This window comes from Perca fluviatilis, chromosome 22 (assembly GCF_010015445.1).
Source record: "Perca fluviatilis chromosome 22, GENO_Pfluv_1.0, whole genome shotgun sequence".
Classification (NCBI taxonomy): domain Eukaryota; kingdom Metazoa; phylum Chordata; class Actinopteri; order Perciformes; family Percidae; genus Perca; species Perca fluviatilis.
In genome coordinates, this window is record NC_053133.1 from 28,203,082 (window position 1) to 28,220,448 (window position 17,367).

Sequence of the window (17,367 nt, forward strand, 5' to 3'; positions counted from 1 at the left end):
TCAACAGCTATTTTCACAACATATACACAAAACAATCACTTCAACTATAGTTCTTCAATCAATAAACCTATTGACTTGTACAACTACAACTAAGGCAAAACATGCAAACATGTGGTGTGTGTGTGTGTGTGTGTTCTGTGTGTGTGTGTGTGTGTGTGTGTGTGTGTGTGTGTGTGAGTGAGTAGAGAGGTGACGAGACCAAGTGGGTATCTAAGCCTCGTGAGATCAGGATGGAGGATGAAACACTTAGGAGAGGTGTGAGGCTCTTTGTAGTTTTAGAGCGGGGAGCAAAATGGCTACTGGAGGAGATGAACAAACAGGCTATTTAACCTTAAGATGGAGGGAGTAGAGAAACTAGGTTGCAGCACCCATGACTATGGGGGGTGAAGCTGATCTGTGTGTGTGTGTGTGTGTCTGCGTGTGTGTGTGTGTGTGTTGGGTTAGTGTGTAAGAGAAAGCAAAGCCCCTTTAGAGAAAGAAAAGTCTCTTGGGATCTTGATTTGGGGAGAGATGATAAGTACCAATGGTCTGGTTGACTCAGGACTAGGGCTGAACGATTTTTGAAAGATAATCTAATTACATTTTTTTCCCAAATATTATGTACATTGCGATTGCATATTCCATTATTTTTTTAAGCTCTTTATTCTGCAGCTATTATTCAACAAGACAAACAATAAATCATTGTATAGTAGAACAACACACAATTACACACTAGACAGTTAAATAGTAAAAACATACTTTCATATATATATATATATATATATATATATATATATATATACCATATATATATATATATATACATATATATGCATACACACATATACACACACATATACATACACACACACACACACATATATACACATATATTTTTTACAGTGCACAGAGGAGCTGCCTCCAGCCCCCTCCCCTACGTGAAGTTGGTGTCAACACTGCACTTGCTCAGAGAGGCTATAAGTTATGTTAGTTGCTATGTCTTGCCGTGGGATTAACTGTACTAATAAAACCGTTGAAACCGCCGCTACGCTGCTGTTGAAGCTCCCGAACCGTCATTCATCAGTCTGATTGTTACCCCTCTCGTGGCAGCTCCCTCCCACCTTTATATCTTTCTAACAGACTAACCGCTAACCGGAGCTAACAGCTAATCAGGAGCTAGCTCGTTGCCAACCCGAGCCTTCAGTAACTTCTAGGTGCCTGTATCCATTAACTGTATGTATGGACTCGAGCCCGAACAAAACCCTTCCATTTTTAAAATGGCTGTAAAAGTTTTAAACTTCAACTCAGAATTGTTTGAATGACAGAGATGAGGTCAAGGTACAGTGTAAAGGCGTTAAGCATGCTAAGTTGATGCTTTCTCTGCGTAGTGCAGACTGATTTGCTCTCCTTGGTCATCAAATCTGAGACTAAATCATGGCGCGATTAGGAAATGCAACGTTTTATCACCATATTGTCCCATATAAATGCAATTAATCGTTCAGCCCTACTCAGGACTCTGACTCCAAACTGGGAGCCAGGGGAGAACAGCTGGATCTGGCGAGGAACCCACAGCTCTCACATCTGAAGAAGATAAACATCTATTTATAATCCAATCAGATGTGTTGTGACGTTGTAGCTCAACATTACTACGTCCTAATCAATGATCTTTCCCTAAAAGAGAGTATTGTTTAAAATGAGTTATTAGTTCTATGTCCAGAGCAGTTTTAATATTAACCCTTGTGTTGTCTTCCCGTCAACCATGAAAAAAACACTTTGTTGTCTCAATGTTTCAGTCACTATTGCATAAAGTTTAATATTTTACATTTAGTGTTTTTAGTCACTTCTTTTAACATTTTAATCACTTTTGACTTATGACTTTTTCCACTTTTCCTAATGTTTTTGTCACTTTTCAATGTGTTGGGTGCTTATTTTCTGCCAGTTTTTGACGCTCATTTGTGGTTTTTATAGTTTTTTCATAATTTGTTTTGTTGTTTCTTTTTAAAGTTTGCCATTTTTTTTTTACATTGTGTAAGAATTTTCTCCCATCTAAGCGTGTGAGATCATATATTCATAATCAACTCTCTCTGCCCATGCATGAATCAAAGTACATATGACTGCTGGTAGCCTTCACGCTTCAAAAAGCTGAGGGGGTGTACTAAAGGCCGTTGTGTGGGGGTGTGTGGGGAGAGGGGAGTGTGGAGGTGGGGGAGAGAGAGGGTGTGGAGGTGTGGGGGGGGGGGAGAGAGTGTGGGGGGGAGAGTGTGTGTGGAGGTGTGGGGGGGAGAGAGAGTGTGGGGGGAGAGAGAGAGTGTGGAGGTGTGGGGGAGAGAGAGAGGTTGTAGAGATTATGAGGGAGTTGTGAGGTGTCGGGAGAGTGAGGGGGTATGGAGGTGTGGGGGGAAGTGAAAACGTTATTATGGAGATATGTGGGGGAGTGTGGGGGTGTGGGGGGAGAGGGTGATGGAGGTGTGGGGGGAGAGATGTGGAGGTGTGGGGGGCGAGAGAGGTATGTGTGGGTTTGGGGAGAGGTGTGGGGGGAGAGAGTGTGGAGGTGTGGGGGTGGGGGAGAGAGAGGGGGTGGGGGGTGTGGGGGGGTGGGGTGGGGGGTGTGGGTGTGGAGGGAGAGGTGTGGGGGGAGGGTGTGGGGGTGTGGGGGTAAGAGGGGGGGGAGGGGTGTGGGGAGAGGGAGAGTGGGGGTGTGGGGAGAGAGAGTGGGGGTGGGGGTGTGGGGGGAGAGAGAGAGAGTGGAGGTGTGGGGGGAGAGAGAGAGGGGGTGTGGAGGTGTGGGGGGGGAGAGAGAGAGGTGTGGAGGTGTGGGGGGAGAGAGAGTGTGGAGGTGTGGGGGGAGGTGTTTAGGGGGTGTGGAGGTGTGGGGTGTGATTTGAGAGAGAGAGAGGGGTGTGGAGGTGTGAGGGGAGAGAGAGAGAGTGTGTGGAGGTGTAGGGGGAGAGAGTGTGGAAGTGATGGAGGAGGGTGTAGGTGGTGGGGGGAGAGTGTGGGGGTGTGGGGGGAGAGAGGTGTGAGGGGGGAGGGAGGTGGGGGTCAGGTGGGCAGCAGGAGGGACTGATTGTCCCACCTGCTGTAGCATTGTCTAATCAGCTCCCTTTTTTAAAGCACTAGCCGAGACGAGGGCGGGGTTGTAGCCGACACTGAAGTGAAGCCGCTGACATCAGGGAGGAAAGGACTGTCATGGTGAGAGAGAGACTGAACAGGGGGAGTTTGGACATTCTCCACTGAGAGCCTTGTTGTTGTTGTTGGTGATAGATCAGACTGAAAGAGACTTCAAACATCTGCATTTGGAAGCCATCTCAATCTACTCCTTTTTGTGTGTGTGTGTGTGTGTGTGTGTGTGTGTGTGTGTGTGTGTGTGTGTGTGTGTGTGTGTGTGTGTTTGTGTGTGTGTGTGTGTGTGTGTGTGTGTGTTGTGTGTGTGTGTTGTGTGTGTGTGTGGAGAGTAGAGTGTCCCTCCAGTCCCACGTTGAACAGCCTTCACTTTACCCACAGTAGAAACCACAGAAGAAGACACTGGGGCTTAAGAAGCTTGGTGTTCTTCACACTTTACCAACAGGTTGGACAAAGTAGATTTTGTAACTTAATCAATAGTTCTTTTATTACACCCATCCTTAATGTGGCATATACAATGTATTATTTTAATGAGAATTTGTATTTTTTTTATTTGTTCTATTTTTCATTAGTGCTGTTGAGCAAACCAAACTAAACTTTCTCCTCTATCATTTAAAACATCTGTAACTGTAGTAAACATGTCCCTTGTTTTTTTATTTTAATTATTTTTCCATCCCTCTCTTTCTTCATTCTTTGTTTTCTCTACTCATTTAATTCTTCCTTTCTTCCTTTTTATAAACTATGTTTTTATGTTTTTATATTCTATATATTTTGTTGATCTTTTTTAAGGAACCCAACATGTTGAGGGTTTTCTGGGTTTCTTTAGCAAGACATTTTTTATTTACTGTTTGGTGCATTTATTTTTGCAATCATAGTATTGTAAATCAGAATATGACTTATCTACATAATGTGCAGCCCTATTTCTTTTTTTTAAATTTGGACTGCGTTTCACATGTAAAAACAATTTTAAATATTGATTTAATTTTGCATCACATTGAAGAATAAATCTTAAAGTTTCTGACAAACACTGATCCAGTTTGAGTCAGACTACATCTGGAGACAAACTGTTCAGACTGACAAACTGAAAACTAACAAAGAGTTGTTGTGATTTGTACTCAGACAAACACAGAAAACAAGTTGAACCGATAGAAATTTAAAACTTCTGTTATGGATTTAATTTTAATAGATTTATACTGTACAAGAGCAAAATAGATGAACTGACCTCAGGTCTCCAGTCTACAGTTTGGACTCTCCAATCCATACACAGCTGCTTCACTCCTGAATCCTTCATTTTGTAGTTTCTAGTCAGGTCCAGCTCTTTCAGATGGGAGGGGTTGGACTTCAGAGCTGAGGCCAGAGAAGCACAGCTGATCTCTGACAAACTGCAGTACTCCAATCTGAATAAAAAACAGATGTGTTGATGTTTTAAATGTGTAGCTCAACATTACTATGTCCTAATCAATGATCATTCCCCTAAAATTAGTATTGTTTAAAATTAGTTGTTAGTTCTATGTGCAGTTCAGTTTCAATATTAATGCTATCATTTTTTTGCTTTCTTTCCACATATATTAAAAAAAAGTTTATTGTATTAAGCCAAAATACCCTGCAACCAAAATCCCTACTTCACCATTAACCATCAAGCCTCTAAACCTGTATGGAAATGAACACCTCTAATGAAATATTAAGTTAGTTAACGATCATAACGACCCTAACACCGTCTCTCTCTCTCTCTCTCTCTCTCTCTCTCTCTCTCTCTCTCTCTCAAATTCAAAGGGCTTTATTAGCATGACCATATTGACATACAGTACAGTATTACAGTATTGCTAATGAACATAAACAGAGAAACATGTTACACATTTACATCCAGTTGTACAGTAAGATGCAAACAATAAAACATTAAGTTAACATTTGTATAAAGCAACATCATGTATAAACATAATGTAACAATATGAACAAAACTGATGGATATCAGCAACAACATGAAAACAAGAATATTACAGTTGTGTGTGTCTTTGTGTGTGTGTGTGTGTGTCTCTATGTGTGTGTATGTGTGTGTGTGTGTCTCTATGTGTGTGTGTGTGTCTATTTGTGGTGTGTGTGTCTCTGTTTGTGTGTGTGTGTCTCTATGTGTTTGTGTGTGTGTGTGTCTATATGTGTGTGTGTGTGTGTGTGTGTGTGTGTGTGTTATGTGTGTATATGTGTATATGTGTCTCTGTGTGTGTGTGTTTGTGTGTGTCTCTATGTGTGTGTGTGTGTATGTCTGTGTGTGTGTGTGTCTATATGTGTGTGTGTGGTGTGTTTATGTCTCTGTGTGTGTGTGTGTTTTTTTTTTTTTTTTTTTTTTTTTTTTTTTTTTTTTTTTTTTTTTTTTTTTTTTTTTTTTTTTTTTTTTTTTTTTTTTTTTTTTTTTTTTTTTTTTTTTTTTTTTCTATATGTTTTTTTTTTTTTTTTTTTTTTTTTTTTTTTTTTTTTTTTTTTTTTTTTTTTTTTTTTTTTTTGTGTTTTTTTTTTTTTTTTTTTTTTTTTTTTTTTTTTTTTTTTTTTTTTTTTTTTTTTTTTTTTTTTTTTTTTTTTTTTTTTTTTTTTTTTTGTTTTTTTTTTTTTTTTTTTTTTTTTTTTTTTGTTTGTGTGTGTGTGTGTGTGTTTGTGTGTGTGTGTGTTTTTTTTTTGTGTGTTTTGTGTGTGTGTTTTTTTTGTGTGTTTTTTTTTTCTTTTTTTTTTTTTGTTTTTTTTTGTGTCAGAATATTGCCTGCTGGCTTCTGCTCTCTGCTGTTGTTGTTGCTGCTGTAAGACGAGTGCTTAGGGCCGGCTACAAATTACAACACCAAAAAGAGATGCAACAAAAATATTTTTTAATTTAACTTTTTTTTTGAAGTAAGTGCTGTAGTATAAGTAGCAGGAGACAAGTAATAACTGAGGTAATTTTGGAGACATTACCTTATTTAATCATTAAATTAATAAATATTTTTGTTGTATCTCTTTTCGGTGTAGTAATTTGTAGACAGCCCTAAGCACTCGTCTAACTGCAGCAGCAGAGAGCAGAAGCCAGCAGGCAAGTGTTATTTAAATGAACTTCTGGTGTACTTACAAACTTACCAATCCATCGTTTTATGAGTACATAACCTATTTGTACTAGTGTAGAAGTTTGGTATCATTTTGGGCATTATTAGTGGGGTCATTTACAAGATACAAACGTGGGTCCATTAGCCCCTGCGCTAAGCTATTCAGCTGATAACGCTGCTACGCTAACTCTCCCAATGTTCGACCCAGGTGAAAAAAAGCTTCTGGGGGGGGTGTTTGGGTCGAGGTCATGGTGCAAAGGACCCTAGGGTGAAATTACTCCGAACCATCACTTTAAGAAGCTTGGTTTTTTTCAGACTTTACCAAGAGGTTGTACAAAGTATATTTTGTAACTTAATCAATAGTTCTTTTATTACACCCATCATCCATCCATCCATCTTCGTCCGCTTATCCGGTGTCGGGTCGCGGGGGGAGCAGCTCCAGCAGGGGACCCCAAACTTCCCTTTCCCGAGCAACATTAACCAGCTCCGACTGGGGGATCCCGAGGCGTTCCCAGGCCAGGTTGGAGATATAATCCCTCCACCTAGTCCTGGGTCTTCCCCGAGGCCTCCTCCCAGCTGGACCTGCCTGGAACACCTCCCTAGGGGAGGCCGCCAGGGGCATCCTCACCAGATGCCCGAACCACCTCAACTGGCTCCTTCGGCGCGTAGGAGAACTCGGCTCTCCGAGCTCCTCACGGATGACTGAGCTTCTCACCCTATCTCTAAGTGAGACGCCAGCCACCCTCCTGAGGAAACCCATTTCGGCCGCTTGTACCCTGGATCTCGTTCTTTCGGTCATGACCCAGCCTTCATGACCATCATTAATGTGGCATATACAATGTATTTTAATGAGAATTTGTATTTTTCTTATTTGTTGTTCTATTTTTCATTTGTGCTGTTGAGCAAACCAAACAAAACTTTCTCCTCTATCATTAAAAAAATCAGTGAAAAAGTGTTTTTATTTTGGAGTTGAGAGAAACACATTTCAAAATGTTACTGTTTGGTGCAGGTTTTTTGCAATCATAGTATTGTAAATCACAATATGACTTTTTCTACAAATTGTGCAGCCCTATTTCTTTTATTTATTTTTATTGTTTCACATGTAAAAACGATTTTAATTTTTGATTTAATTTTGCAGCACATTGAAGAATAAATCTGATAGTTTTCTGACAAACACTGACTGACAAACTGAAAACAAACAAAGAGTTGTTGTGATTTGTACTCAGACAAACACAGAAAACAAGTGAACTGATAGAAATTTAAAACTTCTGTTATGGATTTAATTTTGATAGATTTACACTGTACAAGAATGATATAGATGAACTAACCTCACAGTCTCCAGTCTACAGTTTGGACTCTCCAATCCAGCACACAGCTGCTTCACTCCTGAATGCTCCAGGTTCTTGTTGTTACCCAGGTCCAGCTCTTTCAGATGGGAGGGGTTGGACTTCAGAGCTGAGGCCAGAGCAGCACAGCTGATCTCTGACAAACCGCAGTTCCACAATCTTAATAAAGATCAGATATGTTGATGTTTTAAATGTGTAGCTCAACATTACTATGTCCTAATCAATGATCTTTCCCCTAATATGAATATTGTTTAAAATAAGTTGTTAGTTCTATGTGCAATTTTGATATGAATGCTATCATGTTTTGCTTTCTTTCCACACATATTTAAAAAAATATATTTTACATTAAACAAAGGTACTTTTGTGACTTTAATTGCATCCCTCTGACTTAAAATGTAAACTGTCTAATTTAGGAACGAGGCTACAGGCGGAAAATAGCAATTGTGTTAAAACCTGGTACAAAGCATCTCTCCTTGTTTTTATACAAAGTTAATGTTTAATTGTACATTGTTTCTGTCTAAATAAAATCAAATTTATAAGAACTATAGAAAATGGACAAATTTAAATACACAAATCTTTATTTAATAATCTAAGTAAAGATAGAAACATGGACCTTAAGTTAGTTCTATGTGCAGTGCAGTTTTAATATTAATGCTATCATGTTTTGCTTTCTTTCTAAATACATTTTTAAAACACAAATGATAATTGTTGGTGACAGATCAGACTAAAGAGACTTCAAACATCTGCATTTGGAAACATGGTTCACTCTCTGTGCTCCTTTAACGTGTGTATGTGTGTGTGTGTCTATATGTTTGTGTGTATGTGTCTCTATTTGTGTGTGTATGTGTCTATATGTGTGTGTGTGTATGTGTCTCTATGTGTGTGTGTGTGTGTGTGTGTGTGTGTGTCTCTATGTGTGTGTGTGTGTGTGTGTGTCTGTGTCTGTGTGTGTGTCTATATGTTTGTGTGTCTCTATGTGTGCGTGTGTCTATATGTGTGTGTGTATCTTTGTGTGTCTCTATGTGTGTGTGTGTGTGTGTGTGTGTGTGTGTGTCTCTATGTGTGTATGTGTGTGTGTGTGTGTGTGTGTGCAGGGTGGGAAATTAGCACCCTCCACCAGCCAATGGCGGGTATTTTTTCAAAGTGGCGGTGACTTTGCCTTGTATACTAGCCACAGTGGGGGGTGGATTGTAAAACATTCCTTGTAACGGATTGGACAAGCTTTTGTCAAAAAATGCTGTTGCTAAGTAACAATGCATGGCGTTATGTTACTGCTAATGAATCCCCAACATTTCCGGATTTTTCTGCTCCATAATAAAAACATTCAAATACCAAAATAACTGAGGACTTTTATTGTGAAGAACTTATAGGAAATGAAACCGTTCACAGCCGGGGCTTTGACCACGCATATTTCCCTCAACTCCAGACTTTTGTCGAGTCGTTTTCAGCGCTAGTCCGTGACACCATGTAGCTGAGCTGAGGTACAGACCAAACCAAAATTATCGGTTAAAAAATGTGGCGACATATCCCCGGTGTTAAGAGGCCCTCCGCGGAGTCAGCAGTAGCTATGGCTGTACAAACTGTTGAGGGCCAAGTAAAGAAAAAGAGAAGCTACTTTTGGAACAAGTGGCGCATTGACAAAACAAACAGAGAAAGACCGTGCTAAACATTTCAGAGCGTCCTGCCAACCTGTATTAAACTTAATGTACGCTGTCACCATTTCTCAGTCGCTGAAAGCTGCTGCTGTTTTAATCCTGTCGGCTCTCTGCTGCTCAGTTCCCCCCGCGACTGACGCACGCACACACACAGTGACACACACACACACACACACACGCACGCACACACACACAGTGACACACACACACACAGTGACACACACACAGTGACACACACACACACACACGGTGGATGTAGGAAAAACCGGAGATGAGACGTACAGGATGACCTAAATTGAGGACAGCTACGCTTGTTATTGTAAGTGAAATGATAAATGATAACTAAGTTTAAGTCCTTTATCAAAGCGTATGAATGGGTGTCCCAGGCCAGGTTAGGAAATAAACTAACAATGCAAAGATCAACACACCACTGACAGAAATGTTCAAATGTATTCATTCAATAAAGTATTATTTTTGGTCTTAAATCCACCAGCCATTTTCATATTCTACCAACATTTGCAGCATCCTGAGCCTTTTTGGAAAGGTTACCAGGACAACTCAGCCCAGAGTAATTTTATTCTCTCCAAAATAAGTTTTATTTTTATTTTTAAAGAATTATACAAAAAAGCAACTTTCACTGTCTCTCGCAACTTCATTGCAACAAAAATAAAAAAGGCATCACAACTTCTATCACAATGTTTTACAAAAGCTCCCAAAAAATCAGGCATTTTGGGCCGCTACAATCTCAAAAAAAAAGCCGCAAAATCCTGGAGGGACTGTTTGATGCTCTGTTACTGAGAGATGAGTCAATATGTTTTCTGTTCATTAAACATGTAGGCCTACAATTACTGTAGATTATGATTGATCAAACACAATTTAACCATGGTCTCGCAGGCTTTTTTTTCACATCACTTTTTATTTGCCTATATACATATATATATATATATATATATATATATATATATATATATATATATATATATATATATATATATATATATATTGAAAATAAAAAAAATATGTATTGAAGCAATTCAAAATATGCTAGTGCACTTTCTTTTATAAATTTGAATTCTGGAAAAAGTGGCTGGTAAAAAATATAAGTGGCTGGTGAAATTGGGCATCCACCAGCAACTGTGGCTGGTGGGCATAAAAGTTAATTTCCCACCCCGTGTGTGTCTATATGTATTTGTGTATGTCTATGTGTGTGTGTGTGTCTCTATATGTATGTGTGTGTGTCTATGTGTGCGGGTGTGTGTGTGTGTGTGTGTGTGTGTGTGTGTGTGTGTGTGTGTGTGTGTGTGTGTGTGTGTCTGTGTGTTTTTGTACTATTCATATGTCATTATTGGCGTGTTATCAAGACGCATACTCTCTTTTTAGCGTGTTTATCAACACCATTTGGCCTCCATTTACTTTCATTACTTTGTGATTGTGTGTTAATTGACGCCGTAGCGAGTAATATGAAAGGGAGAAAATCTGCGTAGGGAGGATCGGTCAAACAACACAGATTCATGTCCCCCAGGCATTGATCCTGATAGCACTATACAAGTGGATGAATCTGAAAATGTTTTCTGCAGGATAACATGTAGTACTAGTGTTATTCCAGTAACGTGTAGTACTAGTACTATTCCAGTAACATGTAGTACTAGTACTATTCCAATTATAATCAACAACAGACCACACAAAGTGGTAAATAGAGGGGCAATACTTAACAACCTAATTGGAATTAAAACTACCACTGCAATGATAGAAAAGGAGACGAAAATTAGATGTGGATTACTAAATATCAGATCTCTGTCTTCTAAAGCAGCACTAGTAAATGAATTGATATCTGATAATCAAATTGATCTATTCTGTCTTACTGAAACATGGCTGGGCCATGAAGAATATGTTAGTCTAAATGAAGCGACTCCTCCCAGTCATATTAATACTTAAATTTCTAGAGGCTCCGGCCGGAGAGGGGAGTTGCAGCCATATTTGATTCAAGCCTGTTAATTAATCCTAAACCCAAACTGAATTATAACTCTTTTGAAAGCTTTGTTCTTAATCTTCAACATCCAACACGGAAATCAGAACAGCCAATTATATTTGTTGTTGTCTACCGAGCTCCAGGTCCGTATTCTGAATTTTTATCTGAATTCTCAGAGTTTTTATCATGTGTAGTCCTTAAATCAGACAAAGTACTTATTGTAGGTGATTTTAATATCCATGTGGACGTTGACAGCAATAGCCTTACTACTGCTTTCAACACATTACTGGATTCAATCGGTTTCAGTCAGACTGTGCACAAGGCGACGCACTGTTTTAACCACACCCTCGACCTTGTGCTGGCATATGGTATTGAAATTGAGGACTTAAGAATATTTCCGCAGAATTTGGTATTATCAGATCATTTTTTAATTACTTTTGAATTCTTGCTACCTGACCATACTAAACTAGATAATGGCTTCTACACTAGATGCCTATCTGACAGTGCTATAGCTAAATTTAAGGAAGATATTACAACAGCATTTGACTCTATGTCGTGCCTTAGAATAACAGAGGACCTCTATGTTAACCTCAGTCCCTCTCGGGTTGATGCATTTGTGGACGGTGCTGCGACTTGCCTACGGACGACCTTGGACTCTGTCGCTCCTCTCAAAAGAAAGACGATGAAGCGAAGGAAAACAGCTCCTTGGTATAACAACAAACTCGCAGAGATTGAAACAAGTCTCGCGAAACCTCGGGGGGTAAGTGGCGCTTCCACCAAAGTGGAGGAAACCCGTCTGGATTGGCAAGAAAGTCTCAAAACCTATAGGAAGGCCCTTAAGAAAAGCCAGATCAGACTATTACTCTTCACTAATAGAAGAAAATAAGAACAACCCAAGGTTTCTTTTCAGCACTGTAGCCAGGCTGACAGACAGTCATAGCTCTACTGAGCCATCTATTCCTCTAGCTCTGAGTAGTGATGACTTCATGAGCTTCTTCAATGATAAAATTATAACAATTAGAGATAAAATTAATCACCTTTTGCCCTCAACTTCTAACAGTTCATCTTTAAATACAGGACCGCTAGAACGAACGACTAATCCGGACATATACTTAGACTGCTTTTATCCTATAGACCTTCAACAATTAATGTTAAAGATATCCCTGCTAAGCCATCTACCTGTCTCTTGGACCCCATCCCAACGAGGCTACTCAAAGAAGCGTTACCCGTGGTAAACACTTCACTACTAGATATGATCAATATGTCCTTATTAACAGGTTATGTACCGCAGTCATTTAAAATACCTGTGATAAAACCTCTTCTGAAAAAAACGACCCTGGATCCTGAGGTCTTAGCAAACTATAGACCTATATCTAACCTTCCCTTTCTATCCAAGATCCTTGAGAAGGTGGTTGCTAATCAGTTATGTGATTTTCTACATAGCAACAGTTTATTTGATGATTTTCAATCAGGATTTAGAAAGAATCATAGCACAGAGACGGCACTGGTGAAAATTACTAACGACCTTCTAACAGCTGCAGACAAAGGACTTGTCTCCATTCTTGTTTTACTAGATCTTAGTGCGCTGCTTTTGACACTATTGACCATACAATCCTGTTACAGAGATTAGAACACTTAGTCGGAATTAAAGGAACTGCACTAAAATGGTTTAAGTCCTATTTCTGAGCGATCCCAATTTGTTAACATTAACGATAAACCCTCCAAGCACGCCAAAGTCAGCCATGGTGCTCTCAAGGCTCAGTGCTTGGACCAATTCTTTTCCTTATATATGCTTCCTCTAGGACATATTATTAGGAAACACTCAATTAATTATCACTGCTACGAGACGATACCCCATTATATCTGTCAATTAAGCCAGATGAAAGTGGTCAGTTAGCAAGACTTCAAACGTGTGTTGAGGATATAAAAATCCTGGATGACCCACAACTTCCTGATGTTAAACTCAGACAAAACGGAAGTTATTGTGATAGGACCAACGCACTGCCGAACTTTTCGCTTCAAAGATATAGCTACTCTGGATGGTATTGCCCTGGCCTCCAGCACTGCGGTCAGAAATTTGGGAGTTATTTTTGATCAGGATATATCCTTCAACGCCCATTTAAAACAAACCTCAAGAATAGCCTTTTTCCATCTTCGTAACATTGCCAAAATCAGGAATATCCTGTCTCAAAACGATGCTGAAAAACTAGTCCATGCATTCGTTACTTCTAGACTAGATTACTGCAATTCCTTATTATCAGGTTGTCCAAATACGTCCCTTAAGGCTCTCCAGCTGATCCAGAATGCTGCAGCACGTGTTCTGACGAGAACTAAGAGAAGAGATCATATTTCTCCTGTATTAGCTTCTCTGCATTGGCTTCCTGTGAAGTCTAGGATCGAATTTAAAATCCTCCTCCTGACTTACAAAGCTCTAAATGGTCAAGCACCATCATACCTAGAAGAGCTCTTAGTACCTTATTGTCCCACTAGGGCACTGCGCTCCCGGAATGCGGGGCTACTCGTGGTTCCTAGAGTCTCTGGAAGTAGACTGGGGGCCAGGGCCTTCAGCTATCAGGCTCCGCTTCTGTGGAACCAGCTTCCAGTCTGGGTTCGAGGGGCAGACACCGTCGCCACATTCAAGAGTAAACTGAAAACCCTCCTCTTTGATAAAGCTTATAGTTAGGGAGTGAGGAGTTGCAGCGTCCACCGAACCCGGCCCACCTGCTTCTCCTCGTAGTTTTGTTTATGCTATTACTATTCTAGACTGCACGGGGAGGCTGTTTCCTTCCTATGACACACTGAGCTGCTCTCTTCTCTACTTGTTACTTCTGTATGCATCCTGTCCCAGAATTGCTTGTTACTAATCTAGCTCTGGGGAGTTTACTCCCCGAGTCCTTATGTTTCTTCTTCGCAGAGCTATGCTCTGTGATTCTTGCAATTCCCGGCCGCATCCTGCTGCATCCTGCTGCATCCTGCTGCATCCTACTGCATCCTGCTGCATCCGCTGCATCCTGCTGCATCCGCTGCATCCTGCTGCATCCGCCGCATCCACCCATGCTCTGCAGCGCCACGTTACATCCCGCAACGCCCTGCTGTGATGTTCCTATGCACAGAGTAGTCTGGATCCGGTATAGGGGACTGCACTACTCAGTATGACACGTATGCCCCGCTATGACATGAACTTCCACGATAACCTTCGACGTCACTGTGACCTTTAATGTGACTATTATCGCCACTGTTCATCACACTCCCACCGCCCGTCAGACAACGCCTACCAAGAGTCTGGGTCTGCCGAGGTTTCTTCCTAAAAGGGAGTTTTTCCTTGCCACTGTCGCGATAGCCACTGCTAATGCTTGCTCTTGATGGAATTACTGTAATTGTTGGGGTTTTGGAAAGTGTCTCGAGATAACTTTTGTTATGATTTGATACTATAAATAAAATTGAATTGAAATTGAAATTGACTTTCACCCAGGAGACCGGGGATCAGGTCCTGTGTGTCACGTTTCCTAAACTCAACCGGAGCTTTCTTCTCTCGATAAAACAACAAGCTTTCTTCTCGCAATAACACGGCAAGTGGCGTGTATGTTTACGCCCGCTGTATACATCGTAGACATCCACGCGGATATAGATAGATAGAGATAACACGCCACTTGGCTTAAGGAAGTCGCCGTATATAATTACGTGAAGTCATGATGTCATGTTGGTGTGAGAGAGAGAAAGAGAGACATCATCTGGAGACAAACTGTTCAGACTGACAAACTGAAAACAAACAAAGAGTTGTTGTGATTTGTACTCAGACAAACACAGAAAACAAGTGAACTGATAGAAATTTTAAACTTCTGTTATGAATTTAATTTTAATAGATTTACACTGTAGAAGAATGAAATAGATGAACTGACCTCAGAGTCTCCAGTCTACAGTTTGGACTCTCCAATCCAGCACACAGCTGCTTCACTCCTGAATCCTTCAGGTTGTAGTTGTCTGTCAGGTGCAGCTCTTTCAGATGGGAGGGGTTGGACTTCAGAGCTGAGGCCAGAGAAGCACAGCTGATCTCTGACAAACAGCAGTCAACCAATCTGAATAAAGAACAGATGTGTTGATGTTTTAAATGTGTAGCTCAACATTACTACGTCCTAATCAATGATCTTTCCCCTAAAATTAGTATTATTTAAAATAAGTTGTTAGGTAAACTAAGGTCCTTTTGTGACTTTAATTGCATCCCTCTAACTCTTAAAATATAAACTGTGTAATTTAGGAACCAGGCTACAGGCGGAAAATAGTAGTTGCGTTAACACCTGGTACAAAGCATCTCTCCTTGTTTTTACACAAAGTTAATGTTTATTTGTGCATTGTTCCTGTCTAAATAAAAACAAATTAAAATACTAAGAACTATAGAAAATGGCCAAATTTAAATACACAAATTTGTATTTAGTAATCTAAGTAAAGACAGAAACATGGACCTTTAGTTTGTTTTATGTGCAGTGTAGTTTTAATATTAATGCTATCATGTTTTGGTGCCATTTCGAAATACATTTAAAAAAATTATATATTCCATGAAACGAAGGTACTTTTGTGACATTAATTACATCCCTCTGACTCTTAAAATGTAAACCGTGTAATTTAGGTTAAAATGACAGAAAATTGACATTTGAATACACAAATAAGACTTTATATAATAAAAAATAAACTAAGTAAAGACAGAAACATGGGCAGCACTTCTGCTGCTCTCATTTCAAACCACGGACTGAAGCTATCCTCATCACCACTGTCATCTTCATCACCACAGAGCTGAGTCAGTCAGGTGTGTGTTGACAGGAAGCATCAGCCACATGTTGAGGTATCACCTGTTGTTGGTGATCAGACTAAAGAGAAACATGCTTCACTCTCTGCTCCTTTAACATGTGTGTGTGTGTCCGTGTGAGTCTGTGTGTGTGAGCAGACTGATCTCATGAAGTGACACGCCAATTCGTTCATATGCCATTATTGGCGTGTTATCAAGACGCATACTCACTTTTTAGCATGTTTATCAATGCTGTTTGGCCTCCATTGACATTACCTTTTGATTGCGTGTGCATTGACGCCATAGCGAGTAGTATGAAAGGGTGAAAATCTGTGTAGAGAGGCTGGTCGTGGGGGGGGACTTAACTGTAGCTTTCTTCTCTCGATAACACGGCATGTGGCGATATCACCTGATCTCACAGAATTTCGTGAAATGAACATGGCCCCTTAACTCAAAATCTGTGGCAGTTTCACGGAAAAGCAAAACATTCTGTAATGGGCGCACAGAAAAATTCTGTGAAATTATATAATTATATAATTTTGATATATATACACTGTATAAGAACAAAGACACAAACTGACCTCAGAGTCTCCAGTCTACAGTTTGGACTCTCCAATCCAGCACACAGATGCTTCACTCCTGAATCCTTCAGGTTGTAGTTGAAGCTCAGGTCCAGCTCTCTCAGATGGGAGGGATTGGACTTCAGCGCTGAGGCCACGACTTCACAGTGAGCCTCTGAGAGTTCACAGACAGTAACTCTGTGATGAAAGAGAATATTAAATGTAAAATATAATATAATATGTTTGCCAAATAAATGTAATGCAAAACAAAGATCTTCTATAAATAAAGATGTGGATTTCAAGCAGCGCCAATGGTATAAAACGGTCCACACTTCCTGTCTCCTAAATGGGCCTGTCCTTGTTTGAAAATATAGTGAATTTAGTGTGGATCGATGAAAATTTCTATTTGTGTTATAAATTGATAACTTATTTTGCCCATATTAACACAGCTAAAGGACATATTTAGCATTAGGAACATTAGTTTTGGAGAGAAGAATCATGTCTGGAACAAAGTTAATTTTCTCTTAATGTGTCCGTCTTAAAATTACCATTTTAGTGTCAGGATGTTCTGGAGACATGTGGCATGTGAGGAATGGCTCCAATATTTACTTTGGTGACTATGGGGTGAAAGAATCCTTTTTTTCTTTTTATTTCTTTTTTTAATTTTGTTTTATGGTGGTTGTGTCTTTGTTGGTGTGTGTGTGTTTGTCCTCATTTTGGACCTGTGTTGGGTTGGATTGCGGGTGGGTGGGGATTTGAGGGGAGGGGTCGTTCTGGTTCCTCTATGATGTGTTTACCTTGTTTTCTTTGATTTGTCACTTCCCAACTGTTATTTGTTTCCCATGTGTCCTTCTAGTTACTCTGAATATCTTCCCTTTTAATGTTGCTGAAAG

General features: G+C 39.9%; 1 protein-coding gene and 1 pseudogene across 1 annotated transcript in view; one reads left to right on the forward strand and one right to left on the reverse strand.

Annotated features, from left to right (window-relative positions):
* The window catches only part of LOC120552569 (NLR family CARD domain-containing protein 3-like), a 1,238,648-nt gene that overhangs the window by 944,709 nt on the left and 276,572 nt on the right, over nucleotides 1-17,367 (reverse strand). Inside the window, exons 7-8 of the mRNA XM_039790742.1 lie at nucleotides 16,496-16,672; nucleotides 15,034-15,210 (exon numbers count right to left, since the gene is read on the reverse strand). Coding sequence (XP_039646676.1) covers nucleotides 15,034-15,210; nucleotides 16,496-16,672 — 354 coding nt within the window. The remainder of the gene's footprint in view (nucleotides 1-15,033; nucleotides 15,211-16,495; nucleotides 16,673-17,367) is intronic.
* The window catches only part of LOC120552576, a 501,282-nt pseudogene that overhangs the window by 26,381 nt on the left and 457,534 nt on the right, over nucleotides 1-17,367 (forward strand).